Raw genomic sequence first — 27817 nt, 5'->3', positions numbered from 1 at the left:
AACAACTTGTGAAAGCCGTCCCTTCTCCCTTGCCCGCTGCTCCTTCGGCGATGGCGAGACAGAGAGAGCACGGAGCCCTTCTGGAGGAGCCCCCTCCCGCCGCGCCCGCGCCCACCTTGTCCCCCCTGGGCGCCGGCTGCATCCTGCTGAAGTCCGCCCTGGGAGCTGGCCTGCTCAGCTTCCCCTGGGCCTTCCACAGGGCGGGCGGGGTGGGCCCTGCCTTCCTGGTGGAGCTGGTAAGTCCCTGAGCTGCACAGCAAAGGGGCCCTGGGACAGGCAGAAGGTCACCTTGACCTTCCACCTGGGACTCCGGACACCGCTGTGCAGGGCACCCCGTCTCATTAACAACCATTTCGGGGTTTTATTTTCTTTCCCACTCAGCTGATGAGGGGAGAGCTATTTGCACCGTAATCCCGGGCAGGGATCATCCTCCACGGTGGCGGCTGGTCTGATGCGCAGCCCAGCGGCAGGCCCTGTCCACTTGGGAGGCCACCCAGGGGAGATGGGCCTCCACGTCCTGCCCGGCCGGGGACTTCCCCTGACTGCTGGTCTCAGCTGGATAACTGAATCTTAAATCCGTGTCTGCAGCTCGGGCCCAATGCTGATTGTGACACGCCACACCAGCGTGTGCACACATGCATGCCAAGGTGCACATGCCCCCCACTCCCTGCACACTGCACATCCAGGTCTGGATTCTCTTCCAAGAAAGTCTGTGCGTGGCGGAGCCTCCTGAAGCCGAGCAGAGCCTGCTGCTTGGCATGGGGCCGCTGCGTCTCTAGGATTCTTTCCCAGGGCTGGTAAGAACTGCTTTGGGTATGGTGCGTGCTTTGGGACAGCCAGCTGAGAGCTGCCGAACCTGAATGTCTGTGGGCCTCCTGGGAAGTGCCGACGGGTCCTGCGTAGGGTTGCAAGGGCGTTGTCGGGTGAGCAAGACTGGGGCCCTGTCCTAATGGCTCTTGTACTCTAATGGCGAAATCAGGCAAGTTATCAAATAGCCTCACATGGTGCCAGGTGCTAGGAGGGTTATGGGACAGAGGGGTGGGACATCCTCACACAGGGGGTCAGCAGAGGTCCTCTGAGGAGGTGGCATTGGGCCAAGCCCCAGCAGAAGCAGAAACTTGCTGTGCATGTATGGGGCAACATACGTGGGTTTGGACGAGTGCAGCAGTCAGGCTGCCGTTTCAAACCCCTGAGGAAGAAGACGCAATCCCCAGCCACAAAGGTTAATGGTAAAGCAGATGGGGCTGGAGGTGGGTGGGGGGCACAGATGCAGCCAATTCCCGGGTAGCCCTGAGGCAGGGAGAGGGTGAGCAGCTCCTCCGGCTCTGGCTGCCTGGGAGTCACCCAGGCCCACTGCTAAAGTGCCGGTGCCGATTCAGGAGGTCGGGAGAGGACCAGAGATGGTGCCTCTGTAGCAAGCGCTGCTGTGTGGCTGGCGCTCTGCGGGTGAGGATCTGAAGCCCCCTGACTCCCACCTGGAGACCCTGAACCCAAATGGATAAAAGCTCCTGAACAGGGGCAGGGGTCAGGCTGGTTGTGGGTGGCCCACCCCCCCCACTCCCCCAGCCCTTCCTCTTCTGGGATGAGCTGCTGGGGAGCCGGTGAGACACCCCAGGGTCTGGGGTCAGAGGGGCCCGGTGGTTGGTCCTTCAAGACCCTGTTGGCATTTGGGTTTTAATGAAACCTGAACCCTCTTTTTGGAGCTGGAAAGAGGCCTGGCCTGGGCGCTGGGCAGTGAAGGCATTTTCCTGTCCTGCCATGTTGGAGAGGCACACGTCCACCAACGGGCTCCCCCTGAGCCCTTCCTTTCATCTACAGACTCTCATCTGGTGCCCGCTTAGTGCCAGGCACTTCCTGGGGTTTGAATGGTAAACAAACAAACAACAAACAAAGGCAAGGCCCCCGTGCCACGGTGGACAGGAGAGGTAGAAGAATCCGTGACACCTGTGCAGTTACCTGGGGCTGCAGAACGAACCACCACCAGGTGGGGGGCTCAGAGCCACAGGGGCCAGAAGTCGGAAATGCAGGTGTCGGCAGCTCCCTCCGGACGCTCCAGGGGGGCCCCCCCAGCCCCCTCCAGCTCTGGGGGCTCCGGGCCACCTTGGCCGTGGCTGCCCCCTCCAGCCTCTGCCTCTGTCTTCTCCTTTTCCATCTCTTGTGAGGACACTCATTAGATTCAGGGTCCACCCAGATAATCCGGGGTGATCAAGAGACCCTTGAAGACGTCTGCAAGGACCTTTTCCAGGAAGGGCGCGTTCATGGGTTCCGGGGTTTAGCTGTGGGTGTATCTTGGGAGGCCCACGGAGGGCCTGGCACTGTCAGAGCCCGGGCCCGGGCTGCAGGGGGGTCCTCTGGAGGCAGCGCTGCTGGAGAGGCTACGGCAGGAGTGTCGGTGGCCCCCCGGGACAGGGCCGCGGAGGAGGCAGGGACGGTGTTCCGGGCAGAGCAGCCAGCGTGGGCAGGGGCCCTGTGGCCGGGCAAGAGCGGCGAGTGCTGGCTGTGAGGCTGCAGTCAGGTGCCTCCCGGAGGAATACAGAGACTCTCTGAGCCAGTGCCGGGTGCCTCGGCTGCCCCTGAAGGTGGCCGGTCCAGCTTCCCCCAGGCTTCTGCTGTAGCGCGGCAGTGTCCACCCAGGAGAGGCTCAAAGGCCCTTCACTCTGGGGGGCAGGGGGCTCGTGTCTGCCCGTGGTGTGCGTGTCAAAGGCACGAGAACTTTGGGAAGCAGTGTGGCACATACACCTACCCCAGAACCCAGCAATTCTCCTCCTAGGTGTCTGAGAGAAGTGAAACATCTGCCCTCAAGGAGACTTGTTCTGGAATATTCAGTGCAGCTTGACTCACAGTAGCCAAAACTAAAACCAACCCCGATGCCTGTCAACCAGAGAATGGATAAACAGTAAACAATAAAGCAAACGAGAATAAATGACCGATCCACACAGCAGTGTAGATGTCCTGCAAACGTCACGCTGAATGGAAGGAGCCAGATATGAAAGTGTACAGAAGTGAAAAAAGACGGCATTCCTGGTTGCTTCTGGGGACAGGCTGGGGGCCGGAATTGCCTGGCAAGGGGCACGAGGGCACCTCCTGAAGGAGGACTTGTTCCGTGTCCTGGTGGGGGGTGCATTGTGTTTGGACATTTGTTGGAACTCTTCAAACAATACAGTGAATATTTATGTCTCACTTTATGTAAACTCGACCTCACAAGGGAGGAAAAGGACTGAAACCAAAGCCAAGCTCTCGTTAAGGACGGGCATGCTGGAGGACCCGGGGGAGAGTTTACTGATGCCTGCAGCTGACTTTGAAAAGCCTCCAAATTTAACGGGGCTTGATGGATGCCTAGAGAGAGGGAAAGACGCAGAGCTGCGATCAAGCCAGGACGAGCCATGGTGGAACCTAGGTGGTGGGTATATGGTATTCGCTAGAAAAGTCAAATTTCCTGTATATTTGGAATTTTTCCTAATGTTGGACAAAAATTTAAGCCAAGGTAGAGGGAGCACTGGAGGGAGTCTGGAGAACACCAAAGGATACGCTGTCATTTCTTGAGCCCTCACCCTGGGCCAGGCCCTGAGCTTGCGCCCCTGTGGGGTGGGTGGTGCCAGCCCTATTTCACAAGTGGAAAAGCAGAAGCAGCGACCTGCCTTGTGCCCAGAGCAGGTAAGTGGTGGAGTTAGAATCCACCCCCAGATGTGTCTGCTGGGTGTGGTGGTTCCTGGCTGCCGGGCTTCACGGGCTCCCTGCCCACCAGCTGTGCCGCGTTTGGGGGTCAGGTTAACCTCTCTGGTTTCGGATGTGCGCCCTGCCCAGCCGGGGCAGGATGCTCTGAGAAGGCGGGTTTCACTGACGCCCACCTCCTCGGAGGCTCTGATCTGGAGTCAAGGAGGGGTGGGGGTGGCCTGCAGGGTGTGCACCTGCCCTGGCGCCAAGCTCTTGCCCGCAGGTGTCCCTGGTTTTCCTCGTCAGCGGGCTGGTGGTCCTGGGCTACGCGGCGTCCGTCAGCGGCCAGTGCACCTACCAGGGAGTGGTCCGGGGGCTGTGCGGCCCCGCCATGGGCGTGCTGTGCGAGGTCTGCTTTGCCGCCAACCTGTTCATGATCTCCGTGGCCTTCCTCAGGGTGATTGGGGACCAGCTGGAGAAACGTAAGTCCCCCTATTGGAGCCCCCACCCCCACCCCATGGCAGAGACTGAGACCCCACCTGGGCCCCTGGGGAAGGGAGATTTGGAATTCTCAGTCACCAGCATGACAAGCGTCCCAGAGAGAGGGTGGGGTCAAGATATCAAGTGGGGCCCATTTTACAGATGGGAAAACTGAGCCAGCCACAGAGAAGCCCCATCAAAGGCTGACTGATGACTCCTTTAATTCTGGGACACGTCTCCAACCCTTCAGCCCGCACGCAGCCGTGGCCCCGGACCCCCAACTAAGTTCTGCTCACCTGCACCCACCAATTCTGATGTATTTTTCTGTCATTCTCATCCTTTTCAAGATACTTTAAAATGTTCACTGTGATGTCTTCTTAGACTCGTGCACTGTTTAGAATGGTGTTGCCTCCTTTCCAATTGTTTGGGAGTTTTCTGAATTATCTTTTCTGTTTCTACTTTAATTGCATTCTGGTTGGAGTGTTCCCTGTATGACTTTAATTGTTGGAGACTTGTGCTGGGGCCCGGCACTTGGTCTGTCTTGGTGAGCGTTTTCTGTCCTCTCGGAAAGGATGTGTGCTCTGCAGTCGCTGGGTGCAGTGTTCTAGAAGGGTCCATTAGGTCGAGATGCTCAGCAGTTTTGTTCAGGTCTTCCGTAGCTTACTGGTTTTGATTTTGTGTTGTCTAATTATCCTATCAATTTCTGAGAGAGGGATATTAAAGTCACAGCTGTGGTTGACGATTTGTCTATTTCTCCCTTTTAATTCTGTCAGATATTGCCTCATGGATTTTGAAGCTGTGTTATTAGGCACATATACACAAATAGGCCCTCTTGCTATTAAGAAGAATTATCCTTTTTTTTTTTTTTTGTCTCTGGTGATCCTTGATCATGAAACCCACCTTGTCGGATAGTAATATACAGCCCCAGCTTCCTGAAGGGCAGTGTCCACACAGCATATCCCTTTCCATTCTTTCCTTCGAACCTAACTGTGGCTCGGGACTTTAAAACACATTTCTTGAAAGCAGCACGTGGTCAGCTCTTGCTTTCTTATCCATTTTGACAACCTCAGACTTGTCATTGGAATGTTTGGACTTTTAAATGGGAATGTGATTATTGACAAGGTAGATTTAGGGCTACCATTTTGCTATTTGTTTTGTTTATTGTCTGTCTTTTGAACCATGACTGAAAAAGCCTGTCACTGTAGCAAACTGAAATTGATGCTTCTTTCTCCGGAAGCACCATCTTTTCACCCAAAGCTCCGAGGTTCATATATCTGAACCTCCAGGTAGGCGAATGGGCACAAAAATGCCCCCTACCTGCCAGTGGCAAGAAGAGTTCATCTCAAGTTTCAATCCAGTTCCTGGGCAGTATTGCTGTGTTAAGAAGGATTCTGAGGCTGCATTCAGCTTGGCAGTCGAGTGCCATGACTTGTTAGAGAACAGGTTAGGGTATGGGCCCCTCCGCTCTGGGCGGACTGCCTGGGGTAGAAGCTGTGTTGCTTGTGTGCTTCTGGTTGGGCATGAAGAGATATATCTTTCTCTGGCATGCTCAAGCTGCGGGGAAGGGGGGTGGGTTCTCCTCTGGGTGGGAGCTTGGGGGAGTCATGGCATAAGTTGGGTACAAATGACTCAAATACAGTGACTGGTGCTGAGGACAAGGAATGTCCTAGGAGCTGTGGGTTTAGGAAGGAGCTGGTGTGGCCCTCATGTCAGCGTTTCCTGGCCACAGGAGGTCCGGCCAGAGAAGATGACATGGGAGCCCTATCCCAGGCTGTGTGGGGGTCTGGGACCACCCAGAGCTCTGTGCACCCGGACGCATGCACTCCCCTGGTGCCACCGGCCCAGAAACGCTTTGCCTCCCATCGTGGTGCATATGGCCCTGGATGTGGGACTCGGCCCCTTGGATCCCACCAGGCCTTTATTTCCACGTGTGGGGCTGGCTCTACTGAGCATCTGGTGAGAACGAGGAAGGGGTTTACATTACAGCCGTGCAAGCAACCTCAAGTGGTGCATGAGGTTTTCTTTGAGATGGAGCCTGAGCGCAGCTCCGTTATCTCGAAGCTTCTGCTCCCCCCACCCCACAGACTTTCCCGCCTCGAGCCGTCTTGCTTCTCCCTCCTCTGCTCTTTCCTCCTCCACATCTCTGGCTTCTGGTATCGACTCCCAAGCCTCTATCTCGTGGTGGTGGATGAAAGATGGTCTCTGCTGTGTAAATGTAATTGTCCTAACAAATTGCAAGCAGATTGGATTGAAGGTAAATTCAGCACTTGGACTCAGAGTTGGCACAGTGACAGGTGGAAAGCTCGGTGCACTTCATTTTCTTGCTTAATCACGAGCTGCCAACCCAGCCAGCATCAGTAACGAGGTCAGGGGCACGCGGGACATTTAAAGGTGGAGGTGACCAGTGTCTCCGGGGTGCATCGGCCTGGGAGCTGTAACAAGAGATCTCGGCCGCTGGCCCGAGATGCTGTCAGTGGAGGGTCCGTGGCTGGTGGTGGGAGGCGCTGGTGGCAGCGGTGGCGAGGGTGGCGGTGAGCCTCATGCTCGGCCCGACACTGGAGCTGGGGGTCAGCGTGGCTGCCTCTCCCTGACGCTCGCAGAAGAAGCATCTGCACCGGGGTTTTGTGCCGCGGGGATCCGTCATCAGCATTTTTATCAAGGAGAGCCCCTCTTGGTGGGCATTGAGCCGGGCCATATCATATCTCTGCACAGGTGTCTGTTAGCACTTGTTATGAAAACATATTTTTCTCAATCCGTTTATATTCTGTGGTCAACATGTTTATAATATTTTGGGGATTCAAGATTGTTATTATCATTTCAACAGAAACAGTCCAAATTCTTGGGTGCTGCTTCCCCTGGGGGGTGGGGTCTGCACCCTTGGCCTTGAGTCGGGGTGGGCTCTGCAGCAGCCTTGACTAGCGGTGTGTGGTGGGCGAGGGGCCGAGCCAGCTCTGGGTCTTCTGCCTGGGTTTCGGGGGGCCCTGAGCTGCAGGGGGAGAAGTTGGACCACCCTGCTGGAGAGACCCCGAGACGGCAGGGAGAGGCCCCGGGACTGCAGCCCAGCCCTCCTGCCAGCCCAGGGCCACCCAGGGCCACCCAGGGCCCGCAGTCACTGCCACGTGGAGCCCCTGGAGTCAGCGGCTGTGTCCCACCGTAATTCCTCACATGCAAAACCAGGACCTATGACACGGCGGCGGTTCCAAGCCTCCGAGGCTTGGGGTGCCTTATCGGGCAGCCTCCGAGAGGTGCCGCACAGGGGCCCTGCTCTCCCCAGCGTCATGGCCCAGGTCCCACCCCACCCCCGCCAGACCCCAGACCCCCACTGCATTCCTCAGCCAAAAAGGGCCTTTCACGAGACCCCAGTGCTCCAGGGCCCATCACTGGCTGTGCTTGTGGCTGCCTCTCCAGGGCGGAGAACAGAGCCTGGCTCACGGGGTGCTCGGGGCACGTTTGTTGAATGAATTCATGTGGCGGCAGGTGCCCCCCCCACACTCTCCACCCCAGCCCTGGAGGTTCACGAGGCTGACTGGGCACCAATGGTGACCACGTTGAGGGCAGAGCACTGGGCTGGGGGGTGGGGGTGCGGAGCCTGGAGCCCACCACAGGGACAGGCCTGGGGGGGACCCCACTGCAGCTGCCTCCCCTCTGTCCCCGCCAGTGGGTGCCTTCCTCCTGCCCGGCGCCCTGCCACCCTGGTACGCTGACCCACGCGTCACCCTGAGCCTGCTGTCCGTGCTGGTCATCCTGCCTCTGTCCGCCCCGCGCGAGATCGCCTTCCAGAAGTACACCAGGTGCGGGCGGGGCCGGGCGCTGGGCCGGGGCTGCTGCTGGCGGCTGGGGGCGGGGAGACCAACTCTGAGTGACACCAGCAGCACCTTTCCACGGGGGGAACATGCAGAAGTGACAAAGAAGGTGACTTCTCAGGTTGGCAGGAGCTGCTGGCGTTTTGGTATTTAGCTGTTCTAGAATTTGTTTTGTGTGTGTACACATGGACAGATGCACACACACACACGTAGACACAGACATGCACAGGTACACACACAGGTACTCAGAGGGGCACACACAAAAACACACAGACACACACAGAGATGTGCAGACACACAAATGCACACAGGTACACGCACAGGCCCACACAGATACAGACATACAGGTGCACACAGGGACACACAGGCACAGACACACAAACACACAGATGTACACACAGGTGCTCATGGGCACACACACACAACTGTGCACATACAGACTCAGAGACATGCACACAGCACACAAGCATGCACACAGATGCACACGCAGATGTGCACAGACACAAATGCACACTCAGAGATGCACACACAGAGGCACACAGACACAGATGCACACACTTTTTCATTTTATGATCTGAGGCTTTACATACACTTTTGAAAAAAATAAAGTTTGGCAAAAGCATCCATACCAGTTTCCATAACCTTCCTTTCCCTTGTTGAGTTAAGAACGTGGAAATAGGTTTTTCACTTTGGAAACAGAACATAGACACGGTGGGCAGAAAACCTGGGCCTCCTTGGTGTCTCCACCTCTAGCTGGGCCAAATTGGGGGCCCCTTCCCACACCTCAGAGGGGGTGTGTGCTCTGGACGCCAAGCCCCAGCAGCTGACCGGCTCCACTCGGTGAGGTGGCCGCGCTCCGAGAGCAACTCCAGCCCCTGCTGCTCTCTCACTGTGACTTGACAAATCTGATTTCTCAGCACCTGAGGACAGCCCTGCCCCAGGTGGCGTCACTACTGTCCCCATTGCACAGACGAGGAAACCTAGGCCCTGGGAGGTGACCTGCTTTGCCTGAGCCTCACTAGCCAGTGGCAGAGCCAGGACCCGAGCCTGCTGCCGGGCCCCGTGGGCCCCCCTGCTTGGTGGGGGCGCCCCTGACGCCCCCTGCCTGTGTGCCAGCCTCCTAGGCACCTGGGCCGCCTGCTACCTGACCCTGGTCATCGTGCTGCAGTACCACCTCCAGCCTGAGGGCCTGGTGCGCCAGCCACGTCTGTCCCCAAGGTGAGTCTCAGGCAACGACCTCTCATGGAGAGGGGAGGCAGTGAGGGAAGGAGGGCTCCCTGAGGTTTGTGGCGGAGCCCCGACTCCTTCGGTGACATCCTTGGTGGCCTGGATCGCGATGAGGCAGAGTGCAGCCCCCTCCTCCTTCAGAACTGATGGCGGCTGTTGTTGGGAACAACTAGGGCTGGGACAGAGGGGCCTGGGATGGCGTGGATGTCACCCACGGCCGGGAGACAGCGGCACCCAGCATCGAGACGCCAGTGCCCGGCAGGGGACACAGCAAGGAGGCCAGCGTGGCCGGAGCCACCTGGGCAGGGGCCAGAGGGAGGAGGGGAGGCAGAGTGGGGGGCGGAAGGGGTGGCGCTTGGGGACTTTGGTTCTGAGCACGGCAGGGGTGCGCCAGGGCTCCTGTTTTCCAAGGATCCCTCCAGTGACCTTGTGAGCAGCTGGGGTCAAGGGCAGAGCAGGCAGGAGCCCACAGCAGCGACCTGGCGCCTCGGGCTAGGGGTATTGGAGGTGTCGCGGGGAGGCCAGACACTGGAGTGTTTGCATTTCGTCTGCTGACACGGGCTGTCCCCAGCCTGCAACCTGTGACGTCCACAGGTCCACGCTCAGGAGGGCCCTGAGCTCGCTTCCGGGGTCTTCAGGTTCTCAGTCCTTGCTGTTCCGATTTGCTGAAGCTGCCAGCAGGCAACATACCAGAAATGGATTGGCTTTTATAAAGGGGGTTTATTTGGTTACAAGTTTATAGTCCTAAGGCCATGAACGTTTCCAAACTAAGGCATCAACAAGAGGATACCTTCAGGGAGGAATGGCTGATGGCATCTGGAACACCTCTGTCAGCTGGGAAGGCACGGGGCTGGCGTCTGCTTGTCCTTTGCTCCCGGGTTCTGGTTGCCAAATGGCTTTCTCGAAAATGTCTCTGGGCTTCCATTTCTCTTAGCTTCTCTCAGCTCTCTGCTGGGTTCTCTGGGGCGTTTCTCTCTAAGCATCTGGGGGTCCTCTCCTAGCTTCTCCACAGCAAACTCTGGGCTTCATCTCTTAGCTTAGCATCTCCAAATGTCTTTCTGTCTCCATCTCCAAGCATCTGGGTCTCTGCCAGCTCTTAGCTTCTCCTGGGGGCAAACTCTGGATTACATATCTTAGTGTTCTGATTTGAATGTATTGTGTCCCCCCAAATGCCATTATCTTTGATGTACTCTTGTGTATGCAGACTATTAGTGTTGATTAGATTGTAATTCTTTGAGTATTTCCATGGAGATGCGCCCCACCCAACTGTGGGTGATGACTCTGGTTGTATGGTTTCCATGGAGGTGCAGCCTTGCCCATTCAGTGTGGGTCTTGATTACTTTACTGGAGCACTATGTAAGCTCAGACAGAAGGAGCGAGCTTGCTACAGCCAAGAGGAACACTTGGAAGAATGCACAGAAGCTGAGAGAGTAGCTGCAGATTAGAGACAGTTGAAGATGGCCATTGAAAGCAGACTCTTGCTCTGGAGAAGCTAAGAGAGGACAAATACCCCAAGAGCAACTGAGAGTGACATTTTGAAGAGGAGCTGCAGCCTAGAGAGGAACATCCTGGGAGATACTCATTTTGAAACCAGAACTTGGAGCAGACGCCAGCCACATGCCTTCCCAGCTAACAGAGGTTTTCCGGACACCATTGGCCATCCCCCAGTGAAGGGACCTGATTGTTGATGACTTACCTTGGGCACTTTATGGCCGTAAGACTGTAACTGTGTAACCAAATAAACACTCTTCTATAAAAGCCAGTCCATTGCTGGTATTTTGCATCCCAGCAGCATTAGCAAACCGGAACACTTAGTTTCTCTCCAAAATGTCTCTCTGTTTCTCTGGGCTCCTTCTCTCTGTGAGCTCTCTTAAGGACTCTAGTAAACTAATCAAGAACCACCGAGAATGGGCAGGTCACACCTCCATGGAAATGATCTAATCCAAAGGTCTCACCAAGAGTTGGGGGGGGGGTCACATCTCCATGGAAGCAAATTAATCAAAAGATTTCACCCTATTCAAAAGGCTAATAAATCTTCCCCCACAAGATTGCATTAAAGAACAGGGCTTTTGTTTGGGACATAATAGATTCAAACCAGCACACTTGTTGACCAGTGGCCCCACGTTTTCATTTTCTTCCTTAAACTTTTTATTTTAAAATAATTTCCAACTTTACAGGACAGTTGCAAAAAATAACACCCACATGTTCTTTTTGCACTCGGCCCTGCAAGCTACGTGGCAGGTCCTGGCTGAGGGCAGTGGAGAGTGAGAGGGACAAATGTGAGTCCGAGGCTTTGGCCTGAGCACCTGGGAGGTTGCAGAGGCTGAGGTGGAGGGTGGACTTCCCTCTGGGATGTGTTCAGCTGGAGACAGTTCTGAAATATCTAAAAGGAGACGCCGAGGTGACAGCCTGATCCACTTGTGTGGGGTTAGAGGCCCGGCCAGAGGGAGATGTGGCTGGGGCAGGCCCCGAGCTGGCGTGTCAGGCCTTGAGCCCGTGAGGGCATCAGAGACGAGCCAATGGAGTCGGAGCCCAGGCCGCGAGGTCAGGAGGCCGCAGGGGAGCACGTGGGAGCCAGAGAGGGCTGGATGGTTGGGAGGGTGTCGGATGCAGGGGTCCCTGAAGCCAAGCCAAGCAAGTTCCGAGAAGTGGGGACGGCTCTGCCACCAGCCGCTGCTCGTGGGTCACGCAGGACCAAGCGCTGGGCGTCGGATTCAGCTGTGGAGGTCGTGGGTGATGGTGAGCCGAGTTGGATTAGGCCCAAGAGGGAAGGGAGGAGACAGTGCAGGCACCTCTCCAGAGGAGGGGAGGAGGGAGACGGCAGAAGCTAAAAGGGGCCGTGGGAGGCAGAGGCTGCCGCAGATTTAATGCCGATGGGGATAATCCAGTGGGGAAGGGCACGTCGGTACAGGGAGAACGTATCTGCTGCTGGTCTGTGCCCCCGGGTTGGCGGGAGGGGAAGGGCCCAACGCTCAGGAGCCGCGGGCTGGGAGGCGGACAGTCTCCTCCGCGGTGGGGAAGGGAGGTGCACGGGTGCAGATGGAGGAGGGGACGCGTGGGCACTTTGTTTTCTGATTTGGGAATAGAACGCCAGCTCGCCCCTAGAGTGATGCCGAGGGTAATCTGGGGGCTGGGGCCGATCCAGTGCTGGCGTCACTGAGCCAGCATAGAACTGATGCCCCCGTGCAAGTGTCCTCCACCTGCTGTGACAAATATCGAAGGCTGGGTGGCTTAAAACAACAGGCATGGGTGATCTTACCGTCTGGAGGTCAGAAGTCCAACCCAGTCCTCGCTAGGCCAAAATGAAGGTGTCGGCAGGGCCGGCTGCCTCTGGAAGCTCCAGGAGAGAATCCAGTTCCAGGCCTTTTCTGGCTTCTGGAGGCCGCCCACATTCTTTGGTTTATGGCCACATCCTCACCTGCAAAGCCAGCTGTGGAGCATCTCTGACTGGCTTCTGTCGTCCCGCCTCCCTCTGACCACGGAGCGAGAGGCTCTCTGAGCTTAAGGCCCCCGTGACTCCACTGGGCCCCCCGGACAACCCAGGACAATCTCTCAAGATTCTTCGCTTGATGGCCCTTGTAAAGTGACAGGTCCTGGGGTTAGGATGTGGATATCTTTGGGGACATGTGTGTACCTCCCACAACCGGGAAACAAGGCTTCAGGAGGAAGGCCTGTGTATCTCCGTCTCTGCTGGAGGGCCCCCGAGGCTGCTGGTGGCTGGCACCTTGGGGTGCTCGTCAGAGGAAGTCAGGGGCACCAGGGGGGCCCTCTGGGCCCTCTCAACTGTGCACACCTTTTACCCCTTCAGTGGTTTGATGGAGGTCAAACCGTCCTTGCACTATTCAGGATCTGTTTGGGGGGATTTGTCTGGGCCCTCCAGCCTCAGAGCTTGTTGGGTGGAGGCCGCCTCGAGGCGGAAGCTGGCGGTTATCCCTGCAGAGCTGGGCCTGCGTCCTGCCTGGGCCGAGATCGTCCAGTCGCCAAATAGCAGCAAAGATCTACTCAGAGAGCGTCGTACTCGCCAGCCTCCTTCCCCAGCTCCTGGACATGGTGATCAAAATTGCATCTTGCAGTCACACCCAGTTGTATTTTCCTGGTACTGTTCAGATTTCATCCCCTCAGGCTGAAAGTCCTTTCGAGTGTAACTTTATTTTAGTAAATGCCCGTTCTCGTCTGTTTACAGCCCTTCCTCCTGGACCTCTGCACTTAGCGTCTTCCCCACCATCTGCTTTGGATTTCAGGTAAGTTTAGCGTCTGGACTGAAGAGTGTGGCATCTTCCGAGGCTGTGGGTGACGGCCCGTTCCCTCGGGAGTGCTGGCGCCCCGTGGGGAGAGGAGTCGGAGTTGTTCGGGCTGTCTCCCGCGGATCGCGCAGCTGGTGGGCGTCTGGGCTCTGTGCGGTGTGTACTGCCCTGGACCCTGGCGCCTGGCCCCTCCTGGCTGGGGGTGGGGTGGAGAAGGGGGCTCTGGCTTCTCCTCTGCAGACTCCTGGGGGCGTCCCCCCACCTGGAGCTGCCCATGTGCTCCCGCAGCACCCCTTCCTGCAGGCAGAGTCTCCCCGGGGGCCCTGGGGAGGAAAGACACAGCTTGTCTCCCAGGGGGGACAAGGGAAGGTAAGAGGTAGCTGGAGGGGGGAGGCCAGAAAACACAGAAGTGCTCAAGGACCGTCCTGGGAGGACGGATGGGGCCTGTGTGTAGATCCCAGAGCCAGGGGGCTGCTGTGGCAGCGCTGGGGGCAGATCCAGATGCCCTGACGGTGGCGATGGCTGAAAGCAATGTGGGGGGCCAGGGCAGACGGGGGCAGCCAGGCAGAGAGCACAGCCCAGGTGAGAGTCCCAGTGCATTTGAGGAGATGCTGGGGCTGGGGGGCGAGGGCAAGCTGGGGGACTGGGCTTTGCGCCCCACCTTCTGGTCCATCTTGGGGTTTTCCATCCTCCTAGGCTGGTGGTTGACCTTCTCTCACTGTTTATTTTAGAGAAGCTCTGCCCCTGTCTCCTAAAAACAGCCACCCGCTCACCCACCCACCCGCCGTCAACAAAACTGTCCCAAAATAAAATAAAATTCACAAGGGAAAGATGTCCAGGATTTAAAACAGTATCTGAACTTCCGGGCCTTTGAGTTTTTCTCTCTTTATCTATCAACTGGCTGCTGCTTCCTTCTTTTGTCGCACATTTTCTTTGACCATTTTTTTTTTTTTTTTGAATCCTGGACCGTTTCCATTTCTCTTTATAAATGACTTGCTGCATCGCCTCTGCAGCTTAGCAGGCAGCTTGGAGGGCTTTCTCACGTTTCCTCTTGCACGCCCAATATTTTGAAAGATCTAAAGCAATGATGTTGCTGTCAAGTGTCTGGATTTCGTTTCTAATCTCTCTTTCGTCCCCAAGCACCATATGGCTGGACGGGCACGCGCCAGGGTGCCTGCTTTCCAGAGGCTGCCGGGGGGGCCCTCACCTTTGCCTCGGCTCCCTCATCCTCTTCTCCTAGCAACCGAGGCCCGGGCTGCGGTTTCCAGGGACACGGCTGCCGGGATGGAGGGCTGGGAAGGATGCGATTCAAGGGCTGGGGGTGGGGCAGAGGACGAGCTGCTGGAACAGGATGGGGGCGGCGGGACCCAGCTTGAGAGGCGGGGGTCTGGGGGCAGGGGAGGCTGTGGTGGGAATAAACCCAGGCCAAGGCTGAGGGCATGGGGGCAAGGCCGAGGGGCTGGGAGGAAGCTGAGGTCCACCTGCTGTCATCACGAGTTCTGGCCTGATTCAAACATGCCCCCCAAACACGTTAGGAACAGGGCACCCCCACCAGCGTGGCACCGTGAGCCAGTGGGCAGGGCCTCTGGAGGGGACCAGGAGGGGTCAGGTCACTCCCAGCCGCCGCGGCCGCACTTGGGCTTCTCTGTTGTTCTTTGGAATGGCTTATTACGCTCTAATCCACACACACAGACACACACACACACACACACACACACACACACAGTTCACCCTCCTAAAGGTGTGATCCAGTGGCTTTTAATACATTCAGAGTTGTGCTTCCCTCATTACAGTCAACTACAGAATATTTTTATCACCCCAAAAAGAAACCCTGAACCCCCTAGCTGTCACTCCGACACCAAGCCTCTGGTGGCATCTAACCCACTTCCTGTCTATGGGTTTGCCTGTTCCGGACACTTCACCCATGTCATAGCAGGGGGGTCAGAACTCGGTTCCTTTTTCATGGCTGAGTAATATTCCAGCTCATGGAGGTTCTGCACTTTGAGCCGTTCATCTGTTGACAGACGCTTTGGGGCTATCGGGTGCCCCTGTCCTGTGTCATCACTTAGCGTCCAGTGGGCTGCATGCTGGAGCCACCATCCCAGAGCTGCCAGGGATGGAGCGGCCCCTTCTCAGGGCACACAGTGTGTCCCTTATTGACCCGCAGAAGCCTGGGGTGGGGGGGTTTGAGGAGAAGCAGGCAGAGGAAAGGATCAGCCATGCCGCGGCCGTGGTAACCATCTCCACCCCATGTCTTCTCTCATAGCCTTGGGCTTGGCTGCCACCTGCAGTGCACAGAGCTGCGGGTTGGGGACCGACCCCGCTGCTTGTTGTGTGTGAACTCCGCAAGCCGGGCCTGAGGCGAGGCTGGGGTGCTGGGGTCCCTGTGGAGCAGGGAGTGTGAGATGGGGATGCAGCCCCTCGGAGGGCACCATGTGGACAGCAGGGCTCCAGGTCCACTGGGCCCCAAAAGGCCCCCGGAAGTTCAGGAGGCAGCACTTATCTGCTGAGTTCTGCTGCCCGTTGGTGGTGGATCCCCGGGGTGTTATGCATCCCCCTTGTCTGGCTGAGCTGGGAATCCCAGGAGGCCAGGGCAGCCCCGGGGCAGAGAGCTGGGGGGGCAGCTGTCCGGAGGCTGGACCCTTGGGGGAAGGTGAGTCGGGGCTCATACAGGGCTGGAGGTGCAGCCACAGCTGGAATGGGGTGCAGGGCACAGGGCAGCAGCCACCACAGAGAATTCTCAGGCCCCGAAGGCCGACACTGCTGTGGTTGAGGAGCCCTGCTCTAGGTTTGTTTGGCTTGTAACTTGAACTTGACCTCAGTGGAAGCTTGCCACGTGCGTTCTCTTCTATTTGGCTGCTTTTGCCCAACGTCGTATCCGTGAGATCGGTCCACATTGTGGTGTGTTGTTGCATTCATCCTTTTTCATTGCCGCATGCTATTCCATGGGAATATCTTTCGATTTGCTTCCGTATTCTACTGTCGACAGAAGACTTTTGGGACATGGGCATTTTTAAAGTTGCTCCAGGGTATTCTCAGGCCCAGCCGGCCCGAGAACCCCTGAGCCACCCCCCCATGTCTTGCAGTGCCACGAAGCCGCCGTCTCTGTCTACTGTAGCATGCGCAACCAGGCTCTCTCCCACTGGGCACTGGTCTCCGTCGTGTCCCTACTGGGCTGCTGCCTTATCTACTCGCTGACAGGTAAGGCCCGGCCTGGGGTGGCCAGCGTGGCAGGGTGCCACAGCGGAACTGGGAATATGATGAGAATTCATCAAGAGCTGACCACGTGCCTTCACCCATTTAATCCTGAGTGCGCTGTAGAAGTCCCCGTTTCTCAGACATGGCAACTGTGGCTTGTCCAAGATCATGGCAAAGCTGGGACCCAAATTCTGGCCTGGCATCTCCCAAGCCCACTGCTACTGCCAATGAGGGTCAAAAAATTTTAGTGTCACATCTGGGAGGTGGTTTGCAAAGCGCTTTCATGGACGTGATGGATTTGGGTGCTCACTAACCTGCGCTGTAGACAGAAGGGTTTTTGTAGGTGACAAAGGTATGGTTCAGAGAGGTGCAGTGACCTGCCCAGAGTCACACAGCACGTCCCGGGCACAGACCCGGGTCTTGGGCTCCAGTTGACTTCTGGGCCACTGCTTTCCTCTGGCCCCTGGCTCGCTCTTTCCTTCACCTGTCAGACTCGGACTCAGGAGGCTCTTGGGGCAGTGGCAGATGTGTTGGAGACACCTTGGAATCCCATGGCCACCCAAGGAGCTTGCTGAGTGACCTTCCCCCTGCTGGGAGGTCCCTGTCGGTCTGTGGCCCTGGGGCCTGTGACTCAGGTCACCCCGTATGACCCCATTTTCAGGTGCCCGTGGGATCTCAGGGCCCAGAGAGAAGGACTTTGCAGCTGGCACAAGCCACAGCCCTGGGCCCAGATGCCCTGTGTCAGGATGAGGAGGGGACTGGAATGCCGAGAGGCACTGTAGCCTTGAGGGGAGGTGGTGGGCACTGCTGTCCTGGTCCCAGGGTAACCAGCTCTGTGATTCTGGGCAATCGTTGACACCCTGGGTCTTGGTTTTCCTCATCTGGAAAATGGGCGTCCTGCCACCTGCTCTCTCTGGCTGACGTGAGAGTGTGACAGTGCACAGGTGTGTTAGGGGGTCGTGTGTGCTCTTTCCCTGGGGCTGGGTCAGCACCGTCTCCTCCACCCTCCCCAGTCCTCCGAGTCCCCTCCGGACCCCAGCCCTTCTTTCTCCATCAGAATCTGCAGCAGGGGCCCAGGCTCCTGCAGCTGGGAAGAGCCCCAGCCGGGACGTGCCTCCCACCATGGCCGGCTGGGTCGTTGATGCCCACATTTCATGCCCCTCACTGCCCCCGGGACGGGAACTTGCTGCTTCTCTGATGGGCCTTCAAGGTGGTGGTCCGGGCTGTGTTCCTCGGGACATGTCCGGGTGGTGGGGTCTCTTGCCCCAGATCCCAGGTCAGGGCTGTGCTGCCAGCCCCCTGCCCACCGTGTCCCCAGTCCTGCCTCAACCCATCTGCTCATCTGTCTATCTGGTACCTGGGCATCTGGTGTGGCTGGGCCCTGGGGGGCCTCTGTGAACACAACATGCCAACATCCCTGCCCTCAAACGGTCCACATCCCGGGGTGCACGGACAGGGCGTGTCGGGGATGGGAAGGAGGGTGGGTGGGTGAGTCGGGAGCGTTTTCCCTGAGAAGGTGGCTCTTGAAACCCTGAAGGGAATGAGGGACTGAGTTGGGGGGTGCCAGGGGGGTCATGGCAGGTGCAGAGGCCCTGAGGTGGGAGCCTGTGAAACAGCGGGGGGGGTCTGAGACCTCCGGGAGGATTCGGCCCTTTCCCGAGGCCAGAGGGCCCAGAGCTGGGACCCTGGGGTCCGACTCCCAGCCCCCCAGCCCCTCAGCTCCGCTAGCTGGGCACCTTAGACCAGCTCCGAGCCGCCCTTCTGTGACACGGGGCTGTGGCAGGGCCTGGTTTGTCGGGGCAGAGTGAGCAGCCGGTGAACGGTGCCCCCAGGATGTAACAGCTGCTGGTTTTAGCGACAGCACAGTGCAATTCCGATTCTGTTCCGACTACCGACCCCAGTCGAGACGAGCTGCTCTCAGAAGCTTCCGGGCAGGGCTGTGCCTGTTCGGAGCTGTGGTTTGACGGGACCGGCTCACACAGGTGGAGGCACTGGGGTCGGGTCTCGGAGAGGGCCGATCTTCCCGGGAGCGCGTCCTCGAGGCTCCCGTCTGGGGGTGTCGCCTCTCCTTTCCAGCCCCTGCTCGGGTTGGAGGTGGACAGAGCCCGAGTGTCCCGTGGCGCCCACGCAGCCCCCGTGCGCCTCTAACCGGCTCCCCCGGCCTCCACTCTCCCCTCCTGCCAGGGCTTTATGGCTTCCTGACCTTCGGGACGGACGTCGCTGCTGACGTCTTGATGTCCTACCCAGGCGACGACGTGGCCATCCTCGTGGCACGAGTCCTCTTCGCCGTCTCCATCGTCACCGTCTACCCCATCGTGCTCTTCCTGGGGAGGTGGGTCTGGGGGGCAGGTGAGGGCCTCTCGGGGGCCCCTCCTCATGCCAACCCCACTCATGCTTGGACCCAGGAGGGTGTGTGAGGTTCCCAGGGCTGCCGGAAAGAAATGACCCTGAACGGGGCCAGCTGAAAACACCAGGAGTCGATCCTCTCAGTGTCCTGGAGGCCGAAGTCCAAATGGGGGTGTTGTCAGCCCTGCTCCCTGTGAAGGCTCTGGGGGAGGCCCCTTGCCACCTCTCCCAGCTCCTGGGGCCCTGGTGTCCCTCAGCCGGGGGCAGCCTTGCCCCTTCTCTGCCTCCGTCTTCACGTGACCCCCCCACGTCTCTGTGTGACTGTGTGTCCGTGTGTCTGTGTGTCTGTCTGTGTCTTTTCTGCCTCCTCTAAAGACCCTGGTCATGTTGGACTGTGCCCACCAGATCCCTATTTCTAAATGAGGCCCGTTCACAGGTCCCGGAAGTTAGGACTTGGCCCTGTCTTTTGGGGGGGCCCATTCACCCCATTCTAGAGGGGCCTCGAGGGCTTCCCACATGTCAGGCATTGTGTGGGGCCCTTGCGGAGCACCCTGTCACTGCCCCATCGTCCCGGCCTCGATGCAGCTGCTGGGGGGCGAGAAAGGTGAGTGACTCCCCAGGGTCGTGGAGCTGTTGGAGTTGGTCCAGGGCAGGACCCTCAGCCGGATCCCGGCCTCTGTGCTCTTGTCACCCGGCGAAGTGTCCCCATGTGCCTTCTGCGGGGCAGAGAGGAGCACGTGCGTCCTAAGGAACCTGGGGACCCAAAAGGAGGGGCTCCGCTGTGTGCCCAGTTTCTAATCCCCCCGATGGCGAGTGCTGCTCGGCAGGCGGTCCTGATGGAGCCCGAGTGTGTGCCCAGTTCCAGGGCAGGCAACGCGGGGGAGGACAGACGCGGGCAGCTTGTCCCTGCACTTAGACTTAAGCCTGACGCGAGCAGACAGCCAAGAGCCAGGCGGGCATGCGGGAGGCTGAGCCGCTGCCAAAGCCCTCGGGGAAGGCTGGAGGGTGGGAGGGGCGTCCCAGGGCCGGGGGAGACAGGGATGGGGACAGGGAGGGGTCTCCAAGGGAAGGACGTGGCCTTCCCTTCAGGGAGGGGGAAGGCTGCTGGGAGCTCGGGGCGCTGAGTGTCTTCCTGTCCTGGGAGGTGGGTGTGGGGGAGGCGGGGGTGGAGGACCTGAGGGTGGGGGCCCCGGGGGGAAGCCAGGCGCTGTTGCGGGACAGGGGAGAAGTGCGTTGGGAACAGCAACCGTGTGGCTGGTGCTTGGCGTTCCCCGCATGCTGGCTTGTGCACGGGCTCCCCACTTCCAGCATCTCTGGAGTAGCCGCTCTGTTAGCCTCCCAGGCCTTCAGCTTTGTTCACTGATGTATCCTCCCTGCGGAGATCCCTGACTGGACACCCAGATCTTTGTTGAATGCACAGTTCCCAATTCCCAGCTGAGGGAACCGGGCAAGTGGGGCAGGGTGGACTGAGATGAGCTAAGCAGGTGCTAAATGTCAGTGTGGGCACTAGGTACAGCAAGGTGGGCACTTCCAGGGCATTCTGAGTCTTGCAGGCTTATTTATGCCTAGCCCATCCAATTCCATGCTTTTGGCAGATAAATAAGCTGACTTATCAAAGTATTTGCAGTGCAACTAGACAAGGCAGATTATAAACAGATGAAGGAAAAAGGCAGTTCTATTAGCAGGTTAGAGTTGCCAAAAGCATGGCTCTGTAGCTGCTGAGAAAGTGCCTCCGAGCTTCCCGGCAGCCAGTGTGAAGAGGGAAAGCTGGTCAGTCAGTGCTCCCCCAAGTCCTTAAGAGAAATACAAGCTGCATGCTTAGGACACATGGTGGTTCCTGATGCCAGGACCAGAAGGTGATTCTCTGCGTCATCCTGATGAAGCAAACTGGTTTGCTGCCCTCTCAGACCTGGTGCTTATTTATCTGCTGACAGCGTCATTGGCCATGTTTCCTGTGGGCTGCACTAGTCTCTCTGCCCTGGAAACCTGTTGTTGTACCTGCCAGGGGCCCGTCACAGTGCTGAGCACCCTGGGGAGGACATCCATGATGACCAACATTTATTGTGCTCTTGTGGTGCCAGGCCCTGTGCTGGCTCAGTGTTTTAGGGACTGTCACCTTCTCTGTTTTATGGGCAAGGAAATGGAGGTGTGGGGGACTTAGGGTGTTTGACAAACTCACTCAGCTGGCAAGTGTCAGAGCGAAGCCCGGAACTTGGCTCCAGAGCTCTCCAACAATGGCCTGGCAGTGGGATAACCCACCTGAGGGTTGCAGACCATGGGTGGGAAGTAGAATCCCCCTTTGGCCTGCCAGGGGTGGGAAGGGTGCCCGGTGGTGGCAGGGCTGGGCACGTGCCAGCCGGAGCCTCTGCGTGTCTGGGGTGTGGGCTCCAGGTCGGTGGTGCAGGACTTCTGGAGGAGGAGCTGCTGCGGAGCGTATGGGCCCAGGGCCCCGGCGGACCCCTCAGGGCCGTGGGTGCGGATACCGCTGACCGTCCTGTGGCTGGCCCTGACACTCACCGTGGCCCTCTTCATGCCCGACCTCAGCGAGATCATCGGCGTCATTGGAGGCGTCAGCTCCTTCTTCATCTTCATCTTCCCAGGTGAGACGCCCACTCCCCCAGGCCCCTGCCGGCCCTTGGGGCTGCTTCGGATGTGCTCATGAGGCACCGGGGCCCCCTGTCTCCTCTGCAGGCCTGTGCCTCATCTGTGCCCTGGACACCGAGCCCCTGGGACCAAGGGTCAAGTATGTGTCCCCGAGAGCGGGGCAGCAGCGGCATGGGCTTGCGGAGGGGCATGGAGAGGGGACCCCAGACCTTGGGTGCCTCGGTGGGCCATGCAGACTGCAGAGGGGGTTCCCCGTCCAGGGCCACAGGGAGAGAGGGCATCTGGGAGTACCAGGACTTCCCTCCAGCTGCAGGTGTGTGGCTGGGGCTTCCTGTGGGTTTGGGGTCTGCTTGGCCTCAGGACATCCCTGCTGCCTGGGGGCCCCTGGTTGGTGGCTCTCCTGCCCCTTGCACCAGAGCTCGGACCCAGTGCCGCCCCGTGGGCTCAGGCTCGCCCTATGGCCCTCAGGACCTTGCACCGAGGTGGCAGCGGTGCCCAGTGGCCCCCAGGCCATGGTACGGCTCCTGGCCAGAGAGCAGATCCTTGGAGGTGTTCTCTGCGCCAGGCACCACACCATGTCCTTCCACGCACTTGCATCCCCCCGTCCGCGGGCTCACCTGCCCACGGCAGCTTGGACATTTGCTGAGAGTAGTGCAGCTTAGAGGCACGGGGCTTAGGGTATTGGCCCAAACTCTCTCAGCTGGCAAGTGTCAGGGACGGGCCCGGAACTGGGCTCCAGACCTTTCCAACGATGGCCTGGACCCAGAGGCCCGAGCCGACCCCCCACCGTGCTCTCTGCTGCTGGTTAATGGGAGAACCTGGGCCGTCTCCTGATTCCGCACACTTTTTTTGGAGGCTGCTCCTACCTGGGGCCGGTCTGTGGGTCCAGCGGGACTGAGACCCTGCCGTTCACCGTCGGGGAGCTCTGCCTGGCTCTGCTGGGAAAGACTCCTTCCCACTTCACAGATGTGGAAACCAAGGCCAAGAGAGGCACAGAGAGGCCAGAGTGGTTTCCTGGGGCTGCAGTAACAGATGACCACAAACTGGGAGGCTCACAATAGGAAGGTATTCTCTCTCTTATGGTTCCGAATGCCAGATTCCAAAATTGGGGTGTCGCCGGGCCACGCTCCCCCTGACGGCTCTAGGGAGGCCCCTTCCTTTGCCTCCTCCAGGTTCCTTGGCTCATGACTGCATCACTCCCATGTCTGCGGCTGTCTTCATGTGTCCGTCTGTCCTCTGTCTCTGTGTCCTCTTCTATGAGGACACTTACTGAATCTAGAGCCCATTCTAATTCTAGGATGACTCCATCTTGAGATCCTTAAAACTCCAAGTGCAAGGATGTGATTTCCAAATCAGGCCACCCTCACATGCACCAGGTGGACATGTCTTTTTTGGGGGGCAACATTCACCCCACCATGGATGCTCATAAGTCATGCAGGATTTGGGTCCCCGTGGCAGGCCTGGTGCTTCAACAGACCCCGTTCCTTCATCCACATCGAGCCCGAGCTGGGTTTCCCCAAAGTGGTGGGCTGGGCCTGGGGGCTTCTGGGTCGAGAAGTTTTCCTGGATGTCTCCAAACCTCAATCAGGCCTAGAACTGGCTCCCGACGGCCTGGTGACACTTTGTGGGCCATACCCTGTGGCAGACTCTCTGAAATCTTGCTGCTTTTGTTTGATCCTTTGATCCAAGCTCACGACAGTTTTTACTGATGGGCTTTCAAGGTATTCTTATTTTTGGAGGCCCTTCTGAGCCATAAAAGCCGCTCCGAGGAGCACTGCACCCCTGGTCACGTAGGCCCTGTTCCTCCCCCTCGGATGAATGGATGATGGTTGCTCCGAGCAGCTGCGCCGAGGACGCTGCTTGGTTAGAGATGCGCCTTCCATGGCAACGGATCCTTTTGGCCTTTTTTAATGGGGACAGAAATATCTCCCTCGGCCCTGCCATTTCATGGGAATCTTATTATCGCTCTCGCCTCATTGTCTGCTTCCTGTCGCCGCTGGTCACATTATGAGCTTGCAAATGGGCCTCAACGGCCGCCAGCCCCGGCCACCTCCGCCTCCTCTACCCTTGTCTCCAGCTGCCAGGGGACCCGACATGGAGAATTCTCTTCTCCTGCCTTGCTCCTGGGGGGTGTCTGAATTTCCCAGGGCTGCCACAGTAAAGTACCACAAAGTGGGGGCTTAACGTTTATTCTCTCCTAGTCCTGGAGGGAGACCAGAAGCCCCAAACCAAGGTGTCAGCAGGGCCACGCTCCCCTGAGACCTGCAGGGAGATTCCTTCCTGCCTCTTGCAGCATCTGGTGTTTGCCGGCAGTTCTCAGTGTCCTTGGCTTGTGGCCACACCTCTCCTGGCTCTCCATCTTCTCCCCATGTGTCTCTGTCTCCAAATGTCCCCTCTTATAAGGTCACAGTCTTTGGATTAGTACCTCGCCCCCCACCCCCATTCCAGTTTGGCCTCGTCTCAACTAATCACATCTTCAAAGACCTTATTTCTAAATAGGGCCACATTCCTGGGACTGGGGAGTAGGACTGGAACCTGTCTTTTTGGGGAACACATTCACCCCATAACAGGAGCAGAAAGGGAGTTTGGAACTGGTGCCTTCACCCCCATTTCTTTTTCTTTGCTAAAATACTGGGGAGAGATGAGGTTATGAAATAACAGGTGGAGGGAGAGCTTTTTTGAGCACCTGGGTACTTTATTTCCCATTGTCCCCAAACCCATTCCTACAGGTAAAGGAGAATACTTTGAATTTTTTCCAGAGTGGCACCTCCAATGGGTTTCAAAATAATAAGATGCTCTCTGTATGTGCATGGCTCGTCTGTGCAGCAATCCAGAACGGCTCATGGGTGCTGATGTGGTTTCTTGACTCGGCAGGTGCAGCCTGGAGCTCTGGGGTGTGGTCTCCGTGCTGGTTGGCACCTTCATCTTCGGGCAGAGCACGGTGACGGCCGTCCTGGAGCTGCTCTGAGGGCAGGAGGGGTCCTCGCCGCCGAGAGAGGACAGGACTGTGGGTCTGCCCGGGGCCTGGATCCAGGAAAGGGGGATGGGCTGGGTGCCCACCCACGTCCACGTCCACGTCCTTGCCGGCACTGACCCCGCCCAGCACCCTCGGAACGTCCTCGACGTTGATGGACTCAGGTCATGCTGCTTCTGCCGTGGGCTGTTCCCCCAGCCAGGATGGGACACCGGCCTCGGGGCAGGCAGAGGGCCAGGCTGCTCCCAGGGGTGACGTCATGCAACCCGTGTCATGTCAGGCCGGTGGTGAATCGGTCATTTTCTTGTTTGTTTTTCCCATCTATCCCCCTGTGGGAACTTTCTTTATTGAGATATGATTCATACAGCACGAGTCACTCTTTTCAAGTCTCCAGTTCAGTGGTTTTTAGTTATTCACAAGGCTGTGCAACCCTCACCACTATCTAGTGCCAGAGCGTCTTCCTCACCCCAAAAGGAAACCCCGAACCCTCTGGCAGCCGTGGCCCCACCCCCACCCCCGGCATCCACGGATCCACTTTCTGTCTCTGCGGAGTTGCCTGTCCTGGATGTTTCATATAAACGGAATCGTTCTGCAGGTGGCCTTTTGCATCTGGCTTCCTCCACTCAGCATCTGTTTTTCAGATACGTCCATCTGACAGATGAGGCCACTGAGGCTTGGAAAAGTCAAGGCCGCCTGCCCAGCAAAGTACAGACCTGGGGTTAGAATCCGTTTCAGGCTGGATTCTGTCCCGTTTCCTTTCCACTCTGTATCTGCTCAGTGGCCAAAGGGGTGGGGACTGGGTTGCCCGGACCCCAAGGACGGAGGGCTCTCTGCCTCCTGCACCCGGCCACGCGAGGGGGTGGTGAGCGTAGCTGCAGTGCAGGCCCTGTCCGGGGAGGGGACACAGGCCCTTCCCCGGGTGCTCTCTGACCAGCCCCACTTCCACCCGCCTCACCCCGGCTCCTGTGGCCCCAGGGCAGAGACCTCAGGACCCAGGACTTTGCTTTATGGGGTCATTTATCATCCTGGAGTGGGCAGCGAGCATGGATCAACAGCCCTTCGTTTATTGTCTATACACTCTGCTTCCTGAAAGGCTCTGCGGCGACTGCCCAGGAAGGCTGGGGGACGAGAGCCCTAGAGTAAGAACCAAGTGTACAAATTGGCTCTGGAGTCAGGTTACTGGTTTTGAATTTTGAATACTGGCTCAGCCACTTGCTCTCTTAGGATCCTGGGTAAGTTTATGAACCTCTTTGAAGTCTGTCTCCTGCTGCGAAACAGGAATGCAGGGTAGATGCAGGCTGGTTGTGAGCATCGGAGGCAACGACGTGTTCAGAGCAGCTGGTGAGATACCTCACGCAGTAGGGACCCAGGCAGTTGTAGCATTTCCCCCAGAAAACCTAGACTGAGATTAGAAGGTAAACATTGAGCTTCCTAGTGGCCAAGGGGAAAAGGACAACATGGGGACCCTAGGGTTCAACCCAAAGCAGGAAAGCACAGCAGGAGAGAAGTGGTCTGGCATTAAATGTTCTCTATGAAGAGCTAAGAGGGGCTTTTTAATTTAAGGGGTGACTGAATATCTCCATCAGAGACAGTAATTTCCGTTCACGATTCTGTGACAGGTGCAAACCTGATAGTCATGCAACTGAGCCTTAAATTAATCTGTAAAAGCTGAGCATATCATTCAAGGATGTAGCCTCATGCAGTCAGGAAGACACAGACTGGGATGTCACCCTTTTGTCTAACCTAAAATAGGCAGGCATGAACCATCTCCAGAAGCTGGATGGCGGTGGGGCTGGCATGGTGGTCTCGGTGAGCCACAGGGCACTGGCTCATCCACGCTTTTCTCATCTAAAGCAAAGCCAGGGACAGCACCGTCCTCCTAGGGTGGTTGGGAGGGCCTAAGGTGGCCAGGTGACATTTTGTGGTGCAAATGTTCTGGGCTGCAGGGCTACCGAGTGCCTGGGAGAAGCCCTTTTCCTTGCCTCAGGTGCCCTCAGGTACCTGCTCACAGACACCTGACCCAGGTGAGGTCACCGCCGGCCCAGAGCACCTAAGGAGTCGTCACCCACCTCTGCCCGCCTGCTGCAGAAGGTCTGGGTTTTGAACCAGGTCTGGCAAGGATGCAACTCGGCCAGGTGAACGCAGCTGCTGTTTGGGGGCAGGTACGCCACTAGGATTTTTTTTTTTAATTGAGGTGAAATTTACATTACATAAAATTAACCATTTTAAAGTGGATAAGTCAGTGGCATTTAGTGCATTCACAATGGTGTGCAAACAGCGCCTCTCTCTAGTTCCAGAACGTTTTCATCACCCCCAAAGGGGACACTGTTCCCGTCAGTGGTCACTCCCCATCCCCCTCCCGAAGCCTGGCAGCCACTGCCCTGGGTTTATGCATTCTGGACGTTTCATGTGAAAGGACTCATGTGGCCTTTTGTGATTGGCTTCTTTAATGTAGCTTAATGTTGTCAAGATTCATCCATGTTGTGGCATGAATAAGTACTTTGTTCCTTTCTGTGGCTGCATAGTATTCCATTGCACAGCTATGCCACACTTTGTCCATTTGTCTGTTGATGGATGCTTGGGTTGTTTCCACTTCTTGGTTATGTTGAATAATGCTGCTGTGAACACTGGCATACAAGTATCTGTGCCCGTTTTCAATTCTTTGGGGTCCATGCCTAGGAGTGGCATGCTGCATCGTGTGGCAATTCTGTTTAGCTTCTGGAGGAATGCGTTTGGGATCGTGGCTGGGTTGACCTGGAGCTGTTCCTGCCTGCGTGTGGACACAGCATGTCGTGGGGGTCGGGGCAGGTGGCTGTGGGTTTGGACCGGTCTGGGCCTCCTTGCTGTGTGGCCTCTGGCGAGTTACTGACCTGAGTGTCCCCATCTGCCTGTCACAGGACAGTGGGGAGCAAGTGAGCTGGTGCCTGAAGGATGCTTGACCGGGTGCTGGGCTCTGGGGTGCAGATCAAGCGGGAGCTATTATACCTTTCAGGGTTGAATTGTGTTTTGTTCTGAGCCTGCTCCCACCCACTCAGATTCTCGAGGAGGCGATGAGTGCACGTGGGCTGGAATTGGCAGAGATTCTACAAGAAGGGGAGAGCTCGGGGCCTGCAGGCCTGATGTGAGGAGAAGCCTAATGTTCTAGCTAAACGGGTTTCCTCATTGCACCCCAAAGATCCCCAGCCCCCACCCCGAGAAAATTATTTTAAAAATAGCTGAGCTGATTGGAAAAGCACCAGCTTCGGGGCAGGTGGGGGGCAGCCGGTGCTGCCAGCTGGAGGCCAGCG

The 27817-nt window shown here is 57.6% G+C and overlaps 1 protein-coding gene across 2 annotated transcripts; it reads left to right on the top strand.

Moving 5' to 3' along the window:
• The first annotated feature begins 3 nt into the window (after positions 1-3).
• Positions 4-24951, top strand: SLC38A8 (solute carrier family 38 member 8). 2 transcript variants are annotated; one of them, XM_037816213.1, is made up of 10 exons: positions 4-236; positions 3938-4136; positions 7793-7925; positions 9054-9155; positions 13348-13405; positions 16495-16609; positions 18791-18938; positions 21344-21552; positions 21644-21695; positions 24431-24951. In XM_037816213.1, exons 1-10 carry the CDS (start codon positions 51-53, stop codon positions 24522-24524), a joined length of 1296 nt encoding a protein of 431 aa, XP_037672141.1. In that variant the 5' UTR covers positions 4-50; the 3' UTR covers positions 24525-24951. The 2 variants fall into 2 exon arrangements, with proteins under 2 accessions (XP_037672141.1, XP_037672142.1); XM_037816214.1 differs by lacking the exon at positions 21644-21695.
• Positions 24952-27817: the final 2866 nt, after the last annotated feature.

This window comes from Choloepus didactylus, chromosome 22, assembly GCF_015220235.1.
Source record: "Choloepus didactylus isolate mChoDid1 chromosome 22, mChoDid1.pri, whole genome shotgun sequence".
Classification (NCBI taxonomy): Eukaryota; Metazoa; Chordata; class Mammalia; order Pilosa; family Megalonychidae; genus Choloepus; species Choloepus didactylus.
The sequence above is the reverse complement of the archived record's forward strand: the minus strand, read 5'-3'. Positions and strand labels throughout refer to the sequence as shown.